The sequence below is a fragment of the Pleurodeles waltl genome, chromosome 9 (genome assembly GCF_031143425.1).
Source record: "Pleurodeles waltl isolate 20211129_DDA chromosome 9, aPleWal1.hap1.20221129, whole genome shotgun sequence".
Classification (NCBI taxonomy): Eukaryota; Metazoa; Chordata; class Amphibia; order Caudata; family Salamandridae; genus Pleurodeles; species Pleurodeles waltl.
Window position 1 is genome coordinate 391,785,386 of NC_090448.1, and position 21,247 is coordinate 391,806,632.

The window sequence follows — 21,247 nt, forward strand, 5'->3', positions numbered from 1 at the left end:
CTAGACATTGAGAGTGCTAGACCCCTTGAATAAACAACTGAGTGAGGAGATGCTGGGTGCAAGACAGCTTGACTTAAGAGATTACAATGGACATACATGGGCGGGAGGAGACCAAAGAGTTGAGAAAAGCAATCACAGGACTGGAAGACTTTTCACCTTAAAAAGTGAAAATCTAGACTTGACAGAGAGGTTGCAATTTTATGTAATGGAGAGTTGAAAGAGAAGGATGCATGCTTGGTCCTTGACAAAAAGGTGACAGGAGAGACAAAAAGGTGACTGAGGCGACACATGTGCTGAAGGATCTCATTTTAGAGAGTAGTTACTGGAGATTTTAAGATGGAATAGGGCGGGAGGGGGCAGAGAGAGAGAGTGAAAGTCCTTAAGGAAAGTACAGGGTGAAGGATACCTGCCTTTCCACATGACCCATTAAAGTGCTAGCTTGCCCATCCTACTCCCTTAAGGACGACCCTAAAAGTCTGCCCTTCTGCTGCCTTTGAGAAGGTGCCACCACAAACGGAGAACTTAGAATTCTGTCAAAGGTGGCCTTGGCTGAGAGACATATTTGTAGAGGATGCAAGCCACTAGACACTGGACTGAGGGCGTTAACTCACTGGACTAATTGTGAACCATCTGTTTTCTGTAATTATTGAGTTTGTGCAGTGTTTTACAACAGTTTAAACAAACACGACGAATACAGTTGAGCTCTCCACAATAAAGTTGAGCACAAAGTGGACAGCTTATGTTTTTTGTTTGTGCCATTACCTCCACGTTGCCTAGGAATAGCTGGAACTGAAGCAAGTGCCTTTCTACTGTAGGGAACTTACCCAACTCCCCAAAAACATATCCATCTGTAATCCAGTTCACTTTTCCCCCCTTCTTTGTGTACTATGAGGCACATATTGTATGATATGGTTTGTAGATATGCTACGTTTTGCTTAGAACGAGACTAGGCATTCTCATTCTCATGCCACTGAAGATGAGCCCTTCCTGTGTAACCATTCTTGCAGAGAGAGCAGGGTCAGGCTCTGTTGACTATAGCACTTGCTTGGTGTTGTGACATCATCAGTGACATTCTCTAAACACCGAGTATAAAGAGCAGTCGAAGACTTGGCTTCACTAAATGAGTTTGTTATGCCTAGCTGTCTTTACAACATGGATGTGGATAGAGATAATATTGAAATAGGTAGTGTGATGGTTGGGTAAATGATGTAGGTAGAGTTTTTTTTTTTTTTAGGAATGAAGAGACTGGTGGTGGAGCTGTAAACAATAGGTTGACGCAAACTTATTTTTGTGAAACCAAATTGGCATCATAAGAATATACAAAAGGAAAGCAATTTTCTGATGGATACTACTTACAGCAGTTTTCTCATGTGGTGAATCAACTTTGGTGCCAGACTGGATCAGGATACTGTTGCATTAGCTCCTGAATGCCGACTGGTGGCGCCATCAGCCTCTATTACGACTCCATTATGCTACTGGACATGATGAGAAGGGACTCATATAGGCCTCTCCCCCCTTGTGCTCACATGAGTTCTTTGTTATGCTCTTCGATGCACACCTGGATCTCCAGTCCTACTGTTAGTTTTTTTTTTTATACTAAAGATTTTTTGCGTCATCATGTTTTGTTCGACAGTGTGTAGGGGTGTAGACCCCAAAGACGATATGACCCAAACAGTGTGTGTGCCAGAAACAGATGCTAGCTACGGACCTCCCCACACAAGGTCTGCTGTGGTTCCACGGCACCAAACATGGTTCTTCATCTTTTGACAAATGCTCCAAGGTGCACCCCTGAGCCATCGAGGAGCGGGAAGCCAAGCTGTACTCTCCTAGTCAGTAGAAGCCTAGCCAGTCCCAATCTAGGTCTTGAGACTGGTCCTTATCCAGATTACCCTCTTCAGTAAGACGTAGGCGATGTTGATAAACAATTCGAAGAAAAAACATAGTGAATTAATGCTAGTTCAGCCCTCTCCCGTGCTGGGCCATGTCCCTGTCTGTCTTCTGCAAGCCACTACAGTAGTGCCAGTTCTGGATCTGGTTTCGGCTCCGACACGAGTTGCATTTATCTTCAGATAGAAGTAGCCTTTTATCACGTTATACTATAACAAAGCGTAACCATATTTTGAGGACAACTCCTATTTTGTTTCTCTGTCTTGGCGAATGTACTTCTAAATTATGGAGGATTTTTAAAGATGCAGTACAGGACCATAAGGCAGTCCTGCATCATGATAATGAGGCACAACTGGCAAATAATGTACTTACCTACATTACAGTGATACTGGTTTGCACCTTGACTTATAAAATTCGGTGGCTTTGCTACTGCCTCTGAATACGCCCTGGATTTGCCAGTGGGACCCAGATGGAAGAAAGCACATAATTTGCAGTAGTGGTTCAGAGGGCAGAGACTAAGGTTATATTTTACAACCTGACCTTTTCACTTCAGAGCCTCTGAAGCTATTTAACAAGGCTTTGTTTCACCATGTCGTGGCAGTTTGATCAAAGATGATTTCTGCTTTTGGAGTGAATTATTCCATTGCTAGGTGCTGATTTAGAGTTTGAAAAAAAAGGAACTCTGTTGCAATGGTGATGAAGCACCCTCTATCCCAAACTGAAGTTCTGCCCACCTGATTAACAGTTAGGCAGGCCTTAAGTATGTCAGAGATGGACCTTACTCTCTCTCGCTGATATACACCCAGCAGAGTAAGGACCTTCGGAGTTTTGGCCATTCAACTGCATGCCCAATTTAGAGTGGGTGGTCAGATGGCCAGTGTTCAATATTGCTTACTGCTGTGAAAAACCTGGCTGTTAAGGACAGAAGAAACGTTTAAATGATCCCCTCACCCACCACAGGAATTATCTTTCTTTTGTTGTGGAATCAAACCACTTCCAGTTTTCCACTCTTCCATCTGGCCTTCTATTGGCCCCTCAGGTTTTCACAAAAGTCATTGCAGTGTTTGCACTCCATCTTCTCAGGTCGGGATACGCCTGTTCCTATAGGTCGATGACTGTTGAAGGAGGGCTCACCTCTCCTAGTTTGGGACCACCTCCATAAATGATGTTGCTGTCCACCCCAGGTTTTCCATTGATTAGTCTAACTCTTATCTGCGACATCTGCAGAGAGTGCCCCTTATCACTGCTTTCTTGGACACAGTCACGTTGGCGGACTTTCCACCTTGTCAGCGAGTCCGGCACATTCAGGCTATGATCTTAGTCCTTGATGCAAGAGCTATTGTTCAACCATTTCGAGTTCTGAGGCTGCTGGACCTTCTCGCTTCTTGCATTCTGCTAGTGTCTTCCACTTACTGACACATTTGGACCCTCCAATGGAAACTGCATCAGCATTGGGCCCATTATTGGGAGTGCCTTTCAGAGAGCATCAGTCAGATAAGGCAGCTCAGGACCTATAGCGGTGGATGGCGCACTCCAGTCTGACATAAAGCAAAGTTTTCTCCCAACACTTCCCGGAGGTGGTTGTTGTTTATGATGCTTGGAGGGCACCTGGATGATATGAAGGTCCGCCTTCACATAATTATTATGGAGCTGAGTGCCATTTGGCTGATTCTCGAATCCTTTCTGTCCTCTATCAAGATTGATCCAGGTGCTAATTGAGAACACAATTGCTGTGTGATATTGAAACCTGCAGCTCTGTGTGTGGTCACATTCTCTATGAAGGCATTCGGACTAAGGTGCTGGCTAGCACTTCACAAGATCTCCTTGTTGCCCAGTCATTTGGCGGAATCTCTCAATTTAAGGATAAATTAACTCAGTTGGTGCCACCTAGTCAATCATTAGGGCCATATGCACCTGAAAGAAGCAGATAATATTTGTCCAATGGGAGCGTGGGGATCCTCCTTCAGGGTTTCTAGGAGATGTATTCCATCTTCAGGGGGTCTTTGGCTTGCTGAATGCATTTACACCTCTGATCTGCCTATGGGCCGGTGGGTGCTGAAGAAAGGTGGCTGAGACAGAGCAGAGAACATTCTGACAGCCTCATTTTGGGCCCAGAGGATCAGGTTTTCAGATCTTCTCACCGGAGCATTTGTCCTCTACTTTGGTGTCCCATTTGGGAGGATGTGCTGTCCCAGCAGCAGGATGAGTTCTACATTTGAATCTCAAACGTCTACACTTGCTTGAGTGGAGGGTGAACAGAATCAAGTATGAGGTTTCTGTCTCCCATCAGATTTGATGGATATGATGGTGACTGCCTTTTGTCCTTCCACCAAGTCCATATATTCGAGCCATTGTGCTAAATTTATCACCTGGTATGAGCAGAGGCAAATTGATCCTCTGCAGTTTAAACTTTCTGATGTTCCTTTGTTTGCATTGTCGTTGGGCTGGCAAGGCTTTGCTTAAGTTAGCTTCAGCTATTTCAGTCTTTCTTTCTTTGCGTGATCGAGCCTCATTAAAGTTTTCGGGTTGTGATGCCTTTCTTCAAAGGACTTTCAAATGTTTCCCCTGTTCCCTTTATTATGATCAAGTGGAACCTTAACTTAGTTTTAACTTTTCTGACATATGCTCCCTTTGAGCTTTTCCACAGAGTCTTTTTGACTTTGAAGGCTGTGTTTCTCATTGCCATCACTTCAGTGAGCTGCAGGCTTATTCAGTTCACCTCCATGTGTACTACGTTTTTTCCCTGGCAAGCTTGAACGTAAGAGCCTTGCATTTTTTCTTCTGAAAGAGGTGTAAACTTTCCACCTGGAGTAGTCTATCACACTCCACCACATCCACCTAGAGTAGAGGAGAGAATTCACAGATTGTGCTCATGGTGTGTCTATAGCTTCTATATTTATAGGACTAAGGAATACAGCGTTGATGTTAACTATTTGTTCGGTTCACTGGTACAAAGAAAGGATGAGCAGTCCAAACATCAACCTTATCACTGTGGATTGTCCTTTGTATCAAAATGTATGATGCCTTGCCAGAAACGTTCCTCCTCCACAAGGGTGAAGACCGCCAATATAGACCTAGGTCAGGGTGTCCTGATTTTGGACATTTTCCTAGGGGCAATGTGACATCTGTCCTTAGTTTTAATGAATATTATAGCATTGATTCTCTAGACTGCCAAAGGGGTCAATTTGCTTGCTTGGCTGTGCAGGAATTCCTGGTGTAAGTTCATTCATCAGACCCAACTCCTTGTATGTGACATTACTTTAGTAATGATTTAGAGGACCAGGAATCTGCACTTAAAAATACAACCAGCAAAAGGATAACTTACTTACCTTCATTTGCACTCTTTCTGGCTATACTCTAGTTGCAATTTCCTCACCGCCTGCCAGCCTACCTTCTTGTTCTCTGGAGTGGACATTCTGTAATAATAGGGTTTCAAGTTAGTTTTTGCACACTGCCTATACAATCTCGGCCTTGTCAACCATGCTCCACGTCCATAGGCATGAAAACATCTGAGACAACTGACGTCCGCATGCAGAGGTGGTGAATATGTGCAACTTATGTCGTCATTCCAAAGGTGGGTGGGTTAGTTATGGTGAGTGATATTGGCACGCAGGAGCTATTACAAGGGCACCTTGAACCTGGGGATATTCAGAAGGTGAGGAACCTCCAGTTAGAGTATCCACCACATAGAGCGTTACCAACGGTAAGTAACTTATTTGTCTTGAGTTCTCGTATGTACAGTTAGAAAAATCCCAGCTAGGATATAGGATTCAAGAGAATATATTGTAACACAAATGTTTATTGTAGGGGGAGAAGGTGCTTCAGAAGCTCATGGACCTGTCCTCACGTGGAGTGAAGTTAAACATTGCTGTGAATGGTACACAGAATACCACTGACCTCATCATGCTGACGCGGAAAGGTAAGACTTACTCTGCTCCTAAGTCAGTAGTGAGAGAAAATTAATTGTGCCTACACAACACTTATCACTGGATATCTACTGTCTTCTAGCTGTCCATCACAAAATAGAATCTGAAGCATGGCAAGGTGGAAGATGGGTGCTGCTTGGTAGTAGACAGTAAAGGGTGTGTTGTAGAAGACTGCAAAATTGACTTGTTCCAAATTGTATTGGTGAATGATTCAGATTCTGCTTTGCAATGTGCTCTGTGAACTGTACGTAGAGATTTAAATACAGCCCTTCATTAAATTGTCAGTCAGGGTAACAACCTGTGGGCGAGGCTTAGGTGCTCCTGTCCCCTGTGACTGCTAATGGACGGCATATACAGCAGTTTTTGAAGCTGTTGCAATTTCTGCATCAAAGTTGTGCGAGCACTAAGTTTACTGTATTTGCACAGAGATTTCTAACATCTTTAGGGCAAAGATAGTTGTTTAAAGGAAGGGTAGGGAAGTTCCTTGGAGGTAGTACGATGCCTTAATGATATAACTTCTTCCTTTCTGGAGGCTCTAAATGGGCGGAGGTTGCGCAGTTTATAAAGTTAATGGAGACTCCCATGATTGAAGTCAGTGGCGTCAATCTTTCAGCCAACAACAGCCTGACCTGGGCTATTCACTGGATGGCACACTAGCAGCCCTAGATGAAAAAGGAGAATACTACAGCTCCTCGAGGGCTACTACACTAGAGATACTGTTACTCCAGGGTGCTGGGTTAATTCTGCTCTAGGGGTCAACATGATGAAATCAAGAGGGGGTTATCTTAGCCCCAAGAAAATGTATGCTCAAAGCTCCCTAGGTCACAGTAGAAGGGTCCCTGTCCTGTGAAGCACTATGTTCCTGCTCTCTGTAGAGTCCTAACAGTAGCTAAATACTGGAAAGTGCATGGAGAAAAATAGCTATATTAAAGTCTGAAAGGACAAATATAAGAAACCATTGAAAAAAATATCATTATGCAATTAGGGAAGCTAGAGTTAGTTAATTTTCCACTAGGAGTAATACGGCATCGAACTCATCTAATGAGCTAGTCAACTTGGTGAACAGTCTGATTAAACCAGCCAAAAATCAATCAGGCCCTCCTCCTTCTGAGGCTTGGTGCAACATGCTTGACAATTTCTTTCTGAAAAAGGTAAATAACATCCTCCTTACAGTCTCTGGGGATTGTGGCATAATCAAGCTTTCCCAGACGCTGCATGTAATCAGTGCGGCTAAGGATAAACTAATGCCTTGTCAGAAATGTCACGGAAGAGATTTTACCATCAGTTAAAACAGGCTCCCCGCAGGACCCAGCTCCTCCAGATACAATGATCAAAGGGCTAAGAGTAGTAATGCCCAACTTGACAGATATGTTCAGCTATTCATTACAGTCTGGAACTGTTGTGTCAACATGGAAACATGGCAATGTTAAGCCCCTGTTGAAAAGCCATCCGCCGATCCCCTACGGTGTCAAAATTATAGACCAATCTCCCTCCTTCCAGGAGTACATAAAATCCTGGTGAAGTTTGCAATTAAGAATCTCTTTATTTCTTGAGACAAATGACCTTGTGCATCCTTCCCAGACTGGATTCAGACCGGTAGGCAGCACAGAAACCGCTCTGTTTGCAGCTGCTGAATTGAGAGGAAACCTGGATCAGAGCAGGTCAGCAGCACTGATCCTACTTGATTTGAGCGTAGCCTTTGATACCGTCTTCCATCCTGTCCTGATTCAAAGGCTGCAGAAAGCTGGTATCTCTGGGATGGTGCTTAAATGGCTTGTCCCTTTCTTGAAAATAGAACTTTTCAGTGTGTGTGATGAAACCATGCTGTTCAAAACTCACTTCCTATAATGGGGGGTTCCTCAAGGCTTGTCATTGAGCCCCACTTTAGTTTACTTGTATGTTCTTCCACTGGCAGAGATTGTGATGATTTATGGCCTTTCGGTTGTATCCTACGCAGTTGACCACAAATCGTTATCTCGTTCTTTCCCCATATAGAAAAGATGTCCAACCTACATAATGACTGGATGTCTGCGAGCAGTCTAACATTAACCAGAGAGAAGACAGAACTCTAGTGGTTGAATATAATCCTGCACGTTGGCAAGAATTGGGCAGGCCGGACAACCACGGCCTACAGCTTAACCCTAAATCAGAGGTCAAGGCCGTAGGTTTTTGGATCGATCGCAAACTTTCTATGGAGGTCCAAATCAGGAAATTGGCATCAAACTGTTTCAGCCTACTCAAGATACTGATTTTTTTTTTTATTATGGTTGCCGGTACCCTCACATAGAGTGGTTGTGCAGGGTCTGGTAATATCATGGCTAGAATATGGAAACACTCTAAATCTGGAAAGTCCAAAATCTGTTGTGAAAAGACTCCCAGGTAATCCAAAACACTGCAGCTCGGATCCTTCTAAAAATTCCCTAGTACCAGTTGCCCACAGCCTTGCAATGGCTCCTAGTATATTTAAGGATCCAGTTTAAGTCACTTTGGGGTTCATTACGACCCTGGCGGACGGCGGTCTTTGGGGAAAGGTACTGCCAACAGGCTGGTGGTACCTTTCCCCAAATTATGACATTGGTGGTTTGGCTCAAGCCAAACCACCAATGTACCACTCCATCTGCCAGGGTGGTAACAGCCGCCGGGCTGGAGACTTCGGTCTCCAGCCAGGCGGCCGTCACGAACCCACCCTCGGGATTATGACCCCGCCTACCACCATGGTTTTCGTGTCAAATTTACTGCCACGAAAACCATGGCGGTAGTCACGATCAGTGCCAGGGAATTCCTTCCCTGGCACTGATAGGGGTCTCCCCCACCCCCTCCCCAGAGTCATTCCCCACCCTTCGTCTCCCGACCCCCCCACCAACACCCCCGACATCCACGCACACACATACACACTCATATACACACACCCATATCCACCCATGCATGCACACATACATACCCACACCCGCAACACACACTAACATACATTGTAGCACATGTATTCACAACATACACGTACACTCACATTCATTCACTCACACACGCATTCCACCGGGGTCTTCCGGCAGGTGACGTGACGTGACGCGGCGCTGCTGCCAGCAGCAGCGTCCGCCAGCAGAACACCGCCAGGCCATATCATGGATGACTGTCGACGGAATTGCGGCAGCCTTCTAGTGGAATTCTGCCTACGGTCATAACGCGGTTGACGGCTGGTAGCCACGGCGACGGTATGTTGGTGGGCGTCACCGTGGCGGTAGGCGGCATTTGCCGCCAATGTCATAACGAGGGCCTTTGTCTTGCTCATCGAGCTATGTACAAGAAGGGGCCTTGTCTGATAGAGATTGTTAAAGCCCTATGAGAACATTGTGCTCCACTAACCAACGACTGTTTGCCGTCTCTAGGATCAAGAAAACTAGGGGTGTGGGGGACGCTCGTTTGCTTTCATCGTTCCCAAACTCTGGAAGGCTGTGCCAGTGGAAATGAGAGATTGAATCAGAACTGAGATTTAGAAGGTGCCTGAAGACTGCTCTTTACAGTTAACGTGTACACTCAGGGCAATGCAAGTGACATATTGTCTGTAGCACTGGAAGGCCCTTCTGGGTAGCTATGCACTTTAGAAACGTACATGAATAGAATAGAATGCCAGAGTGTTACCAAGTCTGGTCCCAGAGGACTAGTACTTATCCATCTTCAGGTCACTGATAGGAAGGTATTTTCCAATCAAGTGTTCTCTGTTTGTTCACATCTGATCTTCCCAATCTACAAGATCAGTGGGTACTTTTGTGGGTTTTTGTAGCTTTACTATTAAGAGAGGGGCGGAGGGACAGGGCAGACATTGAATGTTGGGTATGATGTTTATTGTGCACAAGTAGGGAGTTCCCTGGCGAAGCCGAAAGAGGATGTAACTGGTCAAACAAGAGGTTTGGCTAGTTGGAGACACCAGTCCAAAATTAGACACATGGGCAATAAGGTGATGTGGTCTACGTTCAGAGGTGCAGACCACATGGGAAGCTGCACGACAGGCACTGGGAAGCCATTGTCTAGTGCCATTTCCATTGTGTTCCTTTGAAGGTAACAATACTTATAGCACATGGGAGCTCCCCGTTTAACGCACACATTTCACAACATACAATTGATTAAACCGGGTAAATGATGGAAGCTTTATAGTGGTGAAAGTACCATCATGGACTAGCGAGCTCAACTTTTTTTTTTTTTTTTTTTTTTTTATATTCCCTGCTGTGTTATTTTTACCTCAATGTGTTTGATAAGCAGCCCTTTCCCAGACGGTACTCCATATTTTTTCCAGCTGCAGAAGATATGGACCTTCTAGACAGGAAGCACATCAACTATACCTTCCAGCCAGCCCTAGGACAGGGTGACTCCTCCTGCTACATACCCCATCCCTAGGTGGGCTGTCACACAATTGACAGATGGGAGCAGCTAAAAATCTACTGAGGATCACAATCCTTGTTACCTGACCCCTTGGGAGAGGAGTCACCACCTCTTTATGTAAAATAAGTTCAGTCCTCATTATTTACGGTTCTCAAATTCCCACAGCGTATGTGGTATCATGTATGGTACTTGTATGCTCTTCTAGTATATGAAAGAACATGCATATGCTTTGCAGATGATGTCCTCCAACAAGACAAAGTGACAGCAGTGCAAGAATGAGGTTACCCAATCACATCGCCTTTTGGACATGACATTCCTTTGTGAAACTCTCTCTTAAGGAACCTTGGGCCAGATGTAGGAAACTGTTTGCGACTCGCAAACGGCAAAATTTGCCGTTTTCGAGTCGCAAAACGCAGTTTCCTATGCAGAAATGCATTTTGCGAGTCGGAACCGACTTGCAAAATGCATTTCCCACTCGCAAATAGGAAGGGGTGTTCCCTTCCTATTTGCGACTCGCAGTGGGATGCAATACCATTTGCGACCGCGTATGCGGTCGCAAATGGCATCGCAGTTACCATCCACTTCAAGTGGATGGTAACCCACTCGCAAATTGGAAGGGGTCCCCATGGGACCCCTTCCACTTTGTGAATGGACCCAAAAATATTTTTTCAGGGCAGGGAGTGGTACCGAAACTAAAGGTTTCGTTTTTTTTTTTTTAAGTGCAGCTCGTTTTCCTTTAAGGAAAATGGGCTACACTTAAAAGAAAAAAAACTGCTTTATTTAAAGCAGTCACGAACACGGAGGTCTGCTGACTACAGCAGGCCTCCATGTTTGCGAGTGCCTTGACTCGCTATGGGGCCGCAATTTGCGACCCACCTCATGAATATTCATGAGGTGGGTCATTGCGACCCGATAGCGAGTCGCAGTCGGTGTCTGAGACACCGTACTGCATACCAAATTGCGAGTTGCAATTTGCGAGTCGGATGGACTCGCAAAGTGCAACTCGCAATTTGGTTTGTTGCTACATCTGGCCCCTTGTTACCTGTCTGGGAGGGTTTAGGCAATCCACCCACACTCTCAGCCAAACCATAAGAAAAATGTACTGCCTGAAATGTGTTTAGCTACATCGACAACTCTACCTCCAAATCACCCAGAAGATTGTATACAGCGGCTTGTAATGCTTAGCCCATCACTCCTCTAATACACTACATGTTTGGTATCTGTGGCCTCCCAGTTCTTCTTTGTTTGAAGCAGTCTTAAAATCACAGTACCAAACTTGGGACATCTAAACTGTTCTCCTTAGAGTACACATCCCTTTGGCATATTCTGCCATCACCTCTCCTTTGTGGAGACAGCCTGAGGTACACATTTTAAACATGGATCACCTTTCAGTTTACACCACCCTGCATCTGCCCCTCTTAATTGAGTAAGAACTCACCCTCATCACAAGGTCCATGTTTGTGTCTGGGCCTTTTTGAGAATCTCTGCAATATAAGATAAGATGTATGTTTGACCTTAAACAAGACTTTGAAAGTTGATGGTGGGACCCAACCCTGGGAGGAAGCCTGGTGCTTTAGAAGAAGTCTTACTCCTATAACCTTTTCAAGAACAAGACAAATCTGTAGTCCTAGAAGTATGGTTAGAAGCAGACCGCTGACCATGGGGTCAAGATAAAGGCACAGCTGGGAGAAGCATCCACATAGTTTTTCTTGAGGAAGTGAACTGACCAAGAATCGTGAGGACCTTGCTGCCAAAATGGCTATAGCCGACTCAGACATCAAAGGTCATCACAGGATTAGAAGAGCTCTGGCAGAGTAATTCCTGAATTGTGACTGTGGTGAACCTGCAGTTTCGTGACCTGTACCATATTACCCCTTGCTTTGTAGGGTTATCAATTTTCTCCAGCCAGAGAGGGACACCAGTAATTCTTTTCTTTCCCTCCTCTGTGCCCATCTGTTCCAGCACAGGGACTCTCTTCTCAGAACCCTTTAAACCATTCTTCTGCACCGAATGAACTGGACATGTAGTGGTTTAAAAGTACAAGAGACAGACCAAAAATGCATTCACTAATGCAGACTGTTGCTTCCCTTGTAAACTTCGTCCTCCACGAGCCATTCAGAAGACTTGGATCTCTGATTTTTGGTACTCGCACGGACATTCCTAAGGTGCACCGCCCTGTGTCACCAGTAGCCCTTTCTTTGTTTGAACATTGACATAGTAGGCCTATTCTTGACCTATCTTGAGTTACTGGATTCTGGTAGCTGTGTTGAATGCACACTAGAATCTTCAGATTGACCACTCATTTTGTAGCAGTTATGCCACTTTTCCATTGGGGTAGGAATCTAAGTTAACATTTGGTTGATGAGTTTTGGATGTTCAAAACATTCTTGGGTTGTCGTCTTTGTGGAATCAAACCTGAGGGGTGTTTCTCCTTTCACATAAGGCCATTAAAAAACAAGGACAAAGAGCAGACCGATAATATAAAATAAAAATAATAAATACAAACATTATTGTTTATATTTCATAAAACACAAGCTTGCCACATAAGCATGATAAAACTGCTTGAGATCGTATCTCACCTCTAGAAGGTTATATAGCACTCTAGTGTCATTTTAATTTTTCACTTTACAATGGGCCCCCAGATAAACATAGCAGTCTCATCCTGCTTATAGCGAAGGTGCTGCTAAGAAAGGTACTTCACCTTTACGTCTGTCAGCTTTGGGCCCTAGTGGTTGCTGTCGTTATCTGTATATGTGAGATACTAGGGTGATAAACACAACAATTTAGAATGCTTAAAAATTGGGGCAGAACAGAAAAGCTGACTGCACAACACCCCAACACTGGTGGAGGTTAACTGGGAAAAGAGTCCAAAAGACTTCTCAGATGGAGACTGGTGAAAGACAACAGGGGCACCAATGATGGAACATACTAAAAGGCGCTGGTGAGCAGCTTTGATGAAGCCCAATGTAAGACTTTCAAGGAAAGTGACCTTGTGTAAGGTTTAGAAGGGTGCCCTCAGCTGGACCCCCAGAGTGAAAGGACTGTAGGCACTCAGGAGTACCCCAATGGGGCCCTTAGCAAGAAAAGCCAAGAGTCCTGAAAGCAGCTGCATGGAGCACAGTAGAGCAGGGGTTTGTGAGCGTAATCAGAACTTGTAGCAGAGAAGAGAAAGTATGTGAGAGCTTGCAGTGGAGAACTGAAGAGCTGAAAGACCACGGGTACGCTTCAGAGGCAGGACCTGCCTGGTTATGCATACACTCTGTCTTAATGTTCTATTTTGTACTGAGAAAAATCCTTTTAGTCTGAATATGCATGAGTCTGAAAGAAGGGGTGCAAATCACATCTGCATTAATCTTTAGTGTTGCTGTCACCTGTGGAACCAGAGCTTGCTCAGCTTCATCAATGACTTTTAAGATTTTACTCATCAATGTCGGGGGCACCTATTAATGCCAGGCACCAATCCAACATATCCTGCGGCAGGATATGTTCGATTGGTGCCTGGCATGAACAGGTGCCCCCAACATTGATGAGGTGCCTTGTAACCTTCATGATTGATACATTCGGTTGGTGCCATGTCTCCTTGGATGTTCCACTCTTTATTTAGGTGATTACTGATCTCCTTTGGTACTTTAAGATATATTGCGGTGGTTTATTGTTTCATTAGGTGCTCCTTAATATAGTCCATCGGTCTCCTTTGGTGTCAAGAGACATACTGAGTTGGCCTCTAGTCTTGTTTTGTTTCTTGAGCTGTTCTGGGCAATTTTGAGGGCTTTCCTGTATTGTTCTGGATCAGGGTTTAGTGTGGTAACTTGAGCTATAGAGGGTTGATAATTGATCTTCTCAGTGATCCTGACAATATTGAAGTTGCTTATAGCCGTGAATATTGCCTCAGTTTACTCTGAGTTGGTCAGTCTGTGGTCAAATTCTGTACACCGTTTGATAATGGATAAATTTGTGCCCTTAGTCAACAGACTCCCAGCCTAAAATGTCAACGATGTGGAACTGGTTTGTCATATTTGGTACATTAACCCAAGACATCTCGGATTTCCATAGTCTTGTTTTGTAACCTAAGTGACATTTGCTTGGTCATGGTCTCACTTACTGTAGTTTTATTTGGTGCCCCGTTTTATATTCCTGTAGAAGGGTGATGGACATCAAGGGGCATATTGAGTTGGATTGTACTAGATTACTTTTCCTGTGAATGGTGTGGTGGTTTACAGTTTGCTTTTCCAACCAGAATATATAGGTTGTTAGTGGGATTGTTTAGTTCCTTGCCATATATTGGATTGGTTTGTGATTGTTTGACTTGGCCCTCTCTGCAGGGTCCTCCCCAAATGTTATGCCTTCTCTCCCCCCGAATTGAATTTTTGGGTATTTAGCACTCTGTGTACTTTACCCCTGCTAACCTGTGTCAAAATGCTTGTGCTCTCTCCATTAAACATAGTGAAATTGGCTTGCACCCAATCAGCACATTTAATCTACTTGTATGCCCCAAGTAAACTGGTACTATAGGTACCCAGGACATGTAAATTAAATGCTACTAGTTGGCCTGCATCACTGATTGGCCAACCACTTAAATAGCCTTTTAAAACATGCCTTAGGTCTGCCACTGCACCCTTTGTGTGAGGTTCTAAACTGCATTTGTGACCTGGGCCTAACATTTCTTTTTTAATGCATGTGAGTCACTCGAAGTGTAGGTCCTAAATAGCTCCTAGATCAGGGTGCAATTTATTTAAGACGTTGGACATGTATTTTTATGTTTTGCATGTCTTGGTAGTGAAAAACTCTCAAATATATATTTCACTACTGCAATGCCTACCTCTACCATTGGATAACAGTGGGTTACTTTATTACATTTAATAAGTGGTCACTTTCAATTGGGAGCAAGTAGGAAAGTCATGTTTGGTGTCTGTGGACTTGTAATTTAAAACCCTCTTTAAAGGTAAAGACTGATTTTAAGTCACAATACGGAAAATGCTACTTGTAGAAAATCGGCATTTTCTTGTCCTAACCATTTGGTGTCTGTAGCCTGTTTCCTGGGCCACATAACCAAGTGTAGCTGGCTTTCGGCCTTGTATATTCCTCCCAGACAATGGCGGGTCAGGGTGTTGCAGGATGGGCCATCTCTGGCAGAATGGGAGGGGCCGGCTGTCACCTACTACACTGGCACTTCAAAGGCACTGGTCCAGTTCACACTCAAAGGATTTCACACTAATCTGTTGTTTCCCCTGAGGCAGGAAATTCCAGACACCTCTATTGTCGAGACAGGGCCACTCACCTGAAAAGCAGGATGTCTACAGGGGCGATGGTATGCCCCCGACCTCCTACAACACCTCTCGGCACTTCCTGGTGGACACAGAAACCCCGGCAGGTGTTCCAAAAGGAAAGGGGGAGTGGAAGAGAAAGAGACAAAACACCCAGGCACCCTGTATTTTCGGGGCATGTCGTTGTTGACAGAGTGATAGTAGAGCCAGTGCACTCAACTTCCTTGAAACTGAATCTCTCTTTCTGATGTTGGCACAGGAGCGGTAGAAAAACACCGGGATGCTCCAGCACTTTTCTTGGATAATATTAACTGTTTTCACAATTACTAACACTGCATTACCAAAAACCCAAACTGAGTACCATAACAATAAGGACTGCGACACTAGGGCTAGCTTCACAGAGATTCACTGTTGCACACTACAGTTAGAACTGTGGTTGCACTTATCATGCACAAGAAAAACAAACAAGGGCATTAATTATATCACATATAGCTTTCCTGCATGCATAGGGTTAAACTAAAAGGAACAAAAACAATCCAAGAAATACAAATGTCACTCTGGGTTCAAACAGTTAGGGTGGCACAGTTTGGTTTGGTTTCACTCTGTGTGTGGAAAAACTCTTCAAAAAGCAAATTCCTCAAACCTAAAACAACAGGCATGAATGACACAATTTAAATCCAAGAGTTATGCTATTAGAGAAAGAAAAGTCACGTAAATGCTCTTTTAAAATTGCAGTATCACTTTTTGTAGTACTTGAGCTCAAGCAGATTTCCTGAAGCACCTTTAGGCAAGTAACTACAATAATAATGTAGAATTTTTCAGAAATGCATTTGTCTCTGGACTGCCAAGTCAGATGCTGAGATCAGGAAGCAAAACAAAGCCAAGCAGGGAGGCATGCTTCACTCTGCTATTTATAGCTAATCCGGAAAGCAGCTGAGATGAGTCACAACGCCCAATTAGAAGAACATGTCTACACCTGCTCACATTAACAAACAAGCATTGGTAAAACAAGCATTGATAAAACCAATTGTGTAACACAGCACATTATGTTTACTTGGAAACATGAAGGTTAAACCAAGAACAGAGATCCGATTTAACCCCAATCCCTGGGGCTGCTGACAGATAATGCAGGAGGCACCTTGGGGATTCCTGACATCTATAGGGGGGAAAACTTCAGACGTTTCTCCCATTACAAAGTGGGCACTGGGTATAAGGATTGGCAAAGCCAATAGCTGTTGCCTATACAAAAGCTATTGGCTTTGCCAATGTGTTGTAGCCATGTTGTACACCTGTGTGGCTGCTGTTCAGCATGGCTAAACGTTAGGAGAGAGTGTAGTGTAGTAATGTAGAATCGAGTGTAGTGTCGTGGAGTGCAGTGGAGGGTCGTATAGTGGCATAGAGTGAAGTGGCCTAGAGTGGGGTGTTGTAAAGTGGAGTGGAGTGGAGGGGGATAGAGTGGCGTAGCATGGAGTGCAGTAAAGTGGAGTACCATAGAGTGGAGTGCATGGAGTGGAATAAAGTGGCAGAGTGGACTGCATAGAGTGGAATAAGGCGGCATAGAGTGGGGTGTCTTAGAGCGGCATGCCATAGAGTGCTGTAGAAAAGTGTCATAGAGAAGAGTGGAATGGAGTAGTGTCTCCGAGTGGAGTAGAGTGGCCTAGAGTTAAGTGTCAAAGAGTGGTGTACATGTAGGCTGTCATAAAGTGGCATGGAGATTGGGAGCAAGTAGGAAAGTCATGTTTGGTGTCTGAGGAGTTGTAGTTTACAACTCTATTTCATAGTAAAGTCATATTTTAAGCCACAATACTGAAAATGCCATTTTCTTGTCCTAACCATTTGGTGCCTGTTTCCTGGGCCACATGATTAGGAGTAGTTGGCTTTCAGTCTTGTGTATTCCTCTCAGACAGTATCAAAATAGAGATTCAGGGTGTTTGCAGGATAGGCCATCTCTGACAGGATTGGATGGGGTGGAACTTTCACCTACCTCCGGCACTTCAAAGGCACTGACCCAGTTCACACACACAGGTCTTCGCAGTAGTCTGTAGTACCCCCAGCAGACTGGGACCAGGGCAGAGAGACAGGAGATTCCATACACCTGTAGGGGGAAGACTCCAGAGGTTTCTCTCACTTCAAAATGGGCACTAGGTATAACAAGCATTGGCAAAGCCAAAAGGTGTCCCTCTATGCAAGAGCTGTTGACTTTACCAATGTGTTTTAACCAGGTTGTACACCAGTGTGGCTGCTGTTTAGCTTGGTTAAAAGTTAGTCGCCTAGACTGGTGCGTCGTACAGTGGCATACAGTGGAGTGATGTAGAGTGGAGGGGCATAGAGTGGAGTGGAGCACCGTAGAATGGAGTGCCATAGAGTTGTGTAGCGCGGCATAGAGTTGAGTGTCTTAGAGTGGCATGTTGTAGAAAAGAGTGTTGTATACGAGAGTGGCATAAAGTGTCATGGAGAAGAGTTTCATAGAGTGGAATCGTGCAGAGTGGCATAGAGTGGTGTAGTGTCATAAAGTAGAGTGGAGTAGCATAGAGTGACGTGGAGTGGCCCGGCATGCAGTAGAGTGCTGTAGAGTATCAATGAGAGAAGTGATGTAGAGTGGAGTAAAGTGTTGTAGATTCGAGTGCTGTAGAGTGCAGTAAAGTTTCAGTGAAGTGACGAGGCGTATAATAGAGTATAGTTGCAGGAGTGTTGTAAAGTGGAGTATGCACAGTCTTGTAGCTCACTGCCATTACAGACAACACATTTTCAATTGCAATGATCATTACATTTGCAGACATACAGTTTTACGGATAAATCTATACAGCGCACTAACTGTGGAAATGGCATCTCCAAGTGTATTGATTTGTTTTGATTGTGTTAAAATATGTTTCCACCACCCTTCAGAATCACAAAATTGTGCTTCATTTGTGCTTTCCTAATTCTGTTATATTCTGAAATATTTGCACAGTTTGTTTACAGACATGTATACTTTGTTCTGTGCTAGAAAAAAATAACATCCTACAGCCTCTCCTTGCACATGGGTACCCAGCATGATTGTCGCATAAATTCTCTCACTTTGAAGTTAGAGGAAGAAAGGTCAACACCAAGCTTCCTTGACCACAGAGCCTGATACTTGACCTTTGTCTTTGAATGCACAGAAAGTGTCACAAGATAAGAACACGGTTTAAAGGCCTGTTTACAGAGAGAGAGAGACATTGAAGAATACAGTAAATAGGCAATGGTTGGTGGACGAACTCAAGCTGGAGAGCCTAAATAAAGCCAGTAACTAGAAATAAAGCAAATATGAGTTACAAAACACAAAGCCAGTGGTAAGCAATGGGTGGAATACATTCACAGGGAAGCTTTCAGAATGTCCCTGAGGTGGTCTTAGCAAACCAGACAGCTGCATTGTCTAGTAGACTTCATTCTAAAAAAGATACCCTCTTACCCACTCTTCAGTACACTCCTGGGTCTGTAATAGTTCAGTGCCCTGCTGCTTGAGGCCTGCCCTGTTTGCTGAGAAGGAAGACTGGATCTTCTCCCTTCATCCCAGGCTGAATGACTCCAAGGGTCAGCTAACTGACCTCCTATTCTGAGCTACAGGGACACAACAAGCACCTGAGGCTTCTCTATAATTGCCAAGCTGACCTGGTGCACTGAACCTGCCTGAGCTCTTGCCGCACAGCCGCAAGCTTCACCGGAACCCATGCAGTGACGGAAGCCGTACAGCACAGCTGCAAGCTTCATCGAAACTGACCAAACAATATGAAGCCTCTCAAAGCCTCGACTCACAGCTTCTTTGGAACCAGCGCCAGACAGTGCGAAGCTTCCTAAGTAAAGCTGGCCAGACCGTGCCCCAAGGACATAAAGTACTATCCTCAGCTAGCCAAACTTGGTACCCTGCCCAGGCTGCGCTCCGTCGTGGTCAGCCTGAACTCGTGACTTTGTCCTGGGTCCACTGTGACCAGATACACTAAGTTGGCACAACTTGTACCTAAAACATTAAGATTGCATATCTCCAGTTCTACTGATTGTATTTTTATTGTTTTGGTGTCAAATAATTTATTACATTTTACTATTTTTCTAAATTGGTGTGGAATTTCTTTTGTGTTGTGTTTTCACTTTATAACTGCTTATTGCTGCATAGGTGCTAAGCCTAACTGCTTTGCACTTAGCTACCAGAGGGTTAAGCACAGGTTAATTTAGTGTCTTTGTGTTTCAGCCTGAAAAAATTATAGTTGTTGCTTAAGAAGGGCTCCCGCCCACCTCAACCAATAACCCAATTTCTCACAGTATTGTTGAGTTTTTCTGGTTACTCATTCTGTTTTGAGGTGGTTTGTGGTTACTTCATGCTTGGAGTATACTAGTCAATGCCAGGCTTCATTGTACTCTCCTTGTTCTGGATGGTGTGGCATGCTCATAATAATGGGTTGTAATAGTGGCTCTTTTGCACGGTGGGCTTTACAGGGGTATATTGTAGATTGGGCATCAGAGGTGGGCTCAGGGTGCTGGGAGCAGAGCTTCAGGGTGAGGATTTCTAGTTGGGTGGTTCAGGATGTTTGTTCAGGTGGTGGTAATGAACATTGTCCCCTTCATTATCTCCTGCAGGTGCAGAGGTGAAGTTTGTGAACTTCGAAAGCCTTTTAGGAGGAGTATTGCATACAAAGCTATGGGTGGTAGACAAGAAGCACATCTACATTGGCAGTGCCAACATGGACTGGCGCGCTCTCACTCAGGTAACCACTGGGGCTCTCTTATTCAGGTAATCAAGATTGAGCACCAACATGGAATGAAGCTCCATCACTTAGGCATGGGGCCCTGTCACCAGACTGTGGTCCCTGCTAATAAGTTAATGAGGTAGTGCCAAGGCCACGTAGTACAGTCCCTTGTCTGGTACTTACATGGCTTGCAACACATTTTGGCTGATAACTGTTTGGCTAGGGCTTCCCACAGTGCTGCTCACTATGATCCACATCCCGGCCCCCTCTAGGAGGACTACCAACCATACCCTTCACTGCATGATCTCACCCTTTGCAGGTTAAGGAGCTGGGGGCTGTACTCTACAACTGCAGCTGTTTGGCGCATGATCTACGCAAAATCTTCCAGATGTACAGCTACCTGGGTGAGGAAGGAGCAACCATTCCCTCAAGCTGGCCCAATGATTTTTCTGCTGATTCCAGCCTTTCCCACCCGCAGCATGTGCTCCTGAATGGCAGCAATGCTCATGTCTTCATTTCGGTAGGTATTGCTAAATCTTCCTTCTATTTTACCTAGTTTATGTGCTACAGCCAAGTATCTGTCTACATCAGGGGAAACTGGTGCAATCAAGAAGTGGTAAGCATACCAATAGTTAAATGTTGATAACTGCGGTTAACACCAATTGTAGGTAAATCTCGTTATCAAATACTCCAGCTGAGCATCTTATTTTATTTGCGAGGGATTTCACTTTTTTACTTTTGTAACTATATTTTGAAGGTTTGTTAACCTGATGTCTAGGGTCATGGAGGCCAGATGAGCGCTCCTCACCTTCATAAAGGATACCAGGAAATTGAAGGATGCCTTCAATTCTCTAGAGATTTTGGTTGGAGGATCATGTCTGACAGTTTCAAAGAAGGATTCTGCCAGAGTCTGATTATAAAACGTGGGTGTCTATCCCTCTTTAGAAGGAAGCCTGGTCTGACTAAGAAATAAAAGCTTCTGGTAGATCTTTTCTCTGAAGAGTCATTGTTTCAGGAACTGTTGCACTCCCTTTGTACACTTGATTGTTCAAGGACAGCAAATTCGAACTGTCCAGGCTTAATCGACGTGTAGGTA

The 21,247-nt window shown here is 44.5% G+C and overlaps 1 protein-coding gene across 5 annotated transcripts in view; it reads left to right on the top strand.

Moving 5' to 3' along the window:
• The window catches only part of LOC138259377 (5'-3' exonuclease PLD3-like), a 106,611-nt gene that overhangs the window by 27,850 nt on the left and 57,514 nt on the right, over positions 1 to 21,247 (top strand). For all 5 annotated transcript variants that reach the window (XR_011198712.1, XM_069207074.1, XM_069207076.1 and 2 more), the window contains 3 exons: positions 5,695 to 5,806; positions 20,042 to 20,169; positions 20,471 to 20,671. Coding sequence is in view for 4 of the 5 variants with exons in the window: in XM_069207074.1 (XP_069063175.1) it covers positions 5,695 to 5,806; positions 20,042 to 20,169; positions 20,471 to 20,671 (441 nt within the window). In the remaining variant the exon portion in view is untranslated. The remainder of the gene's footprint in view (positions 1 to 5,694; positions 5,807 to 20,041; positions 20,170 to 20,470; positions 20,672 to 21,247) is intronic.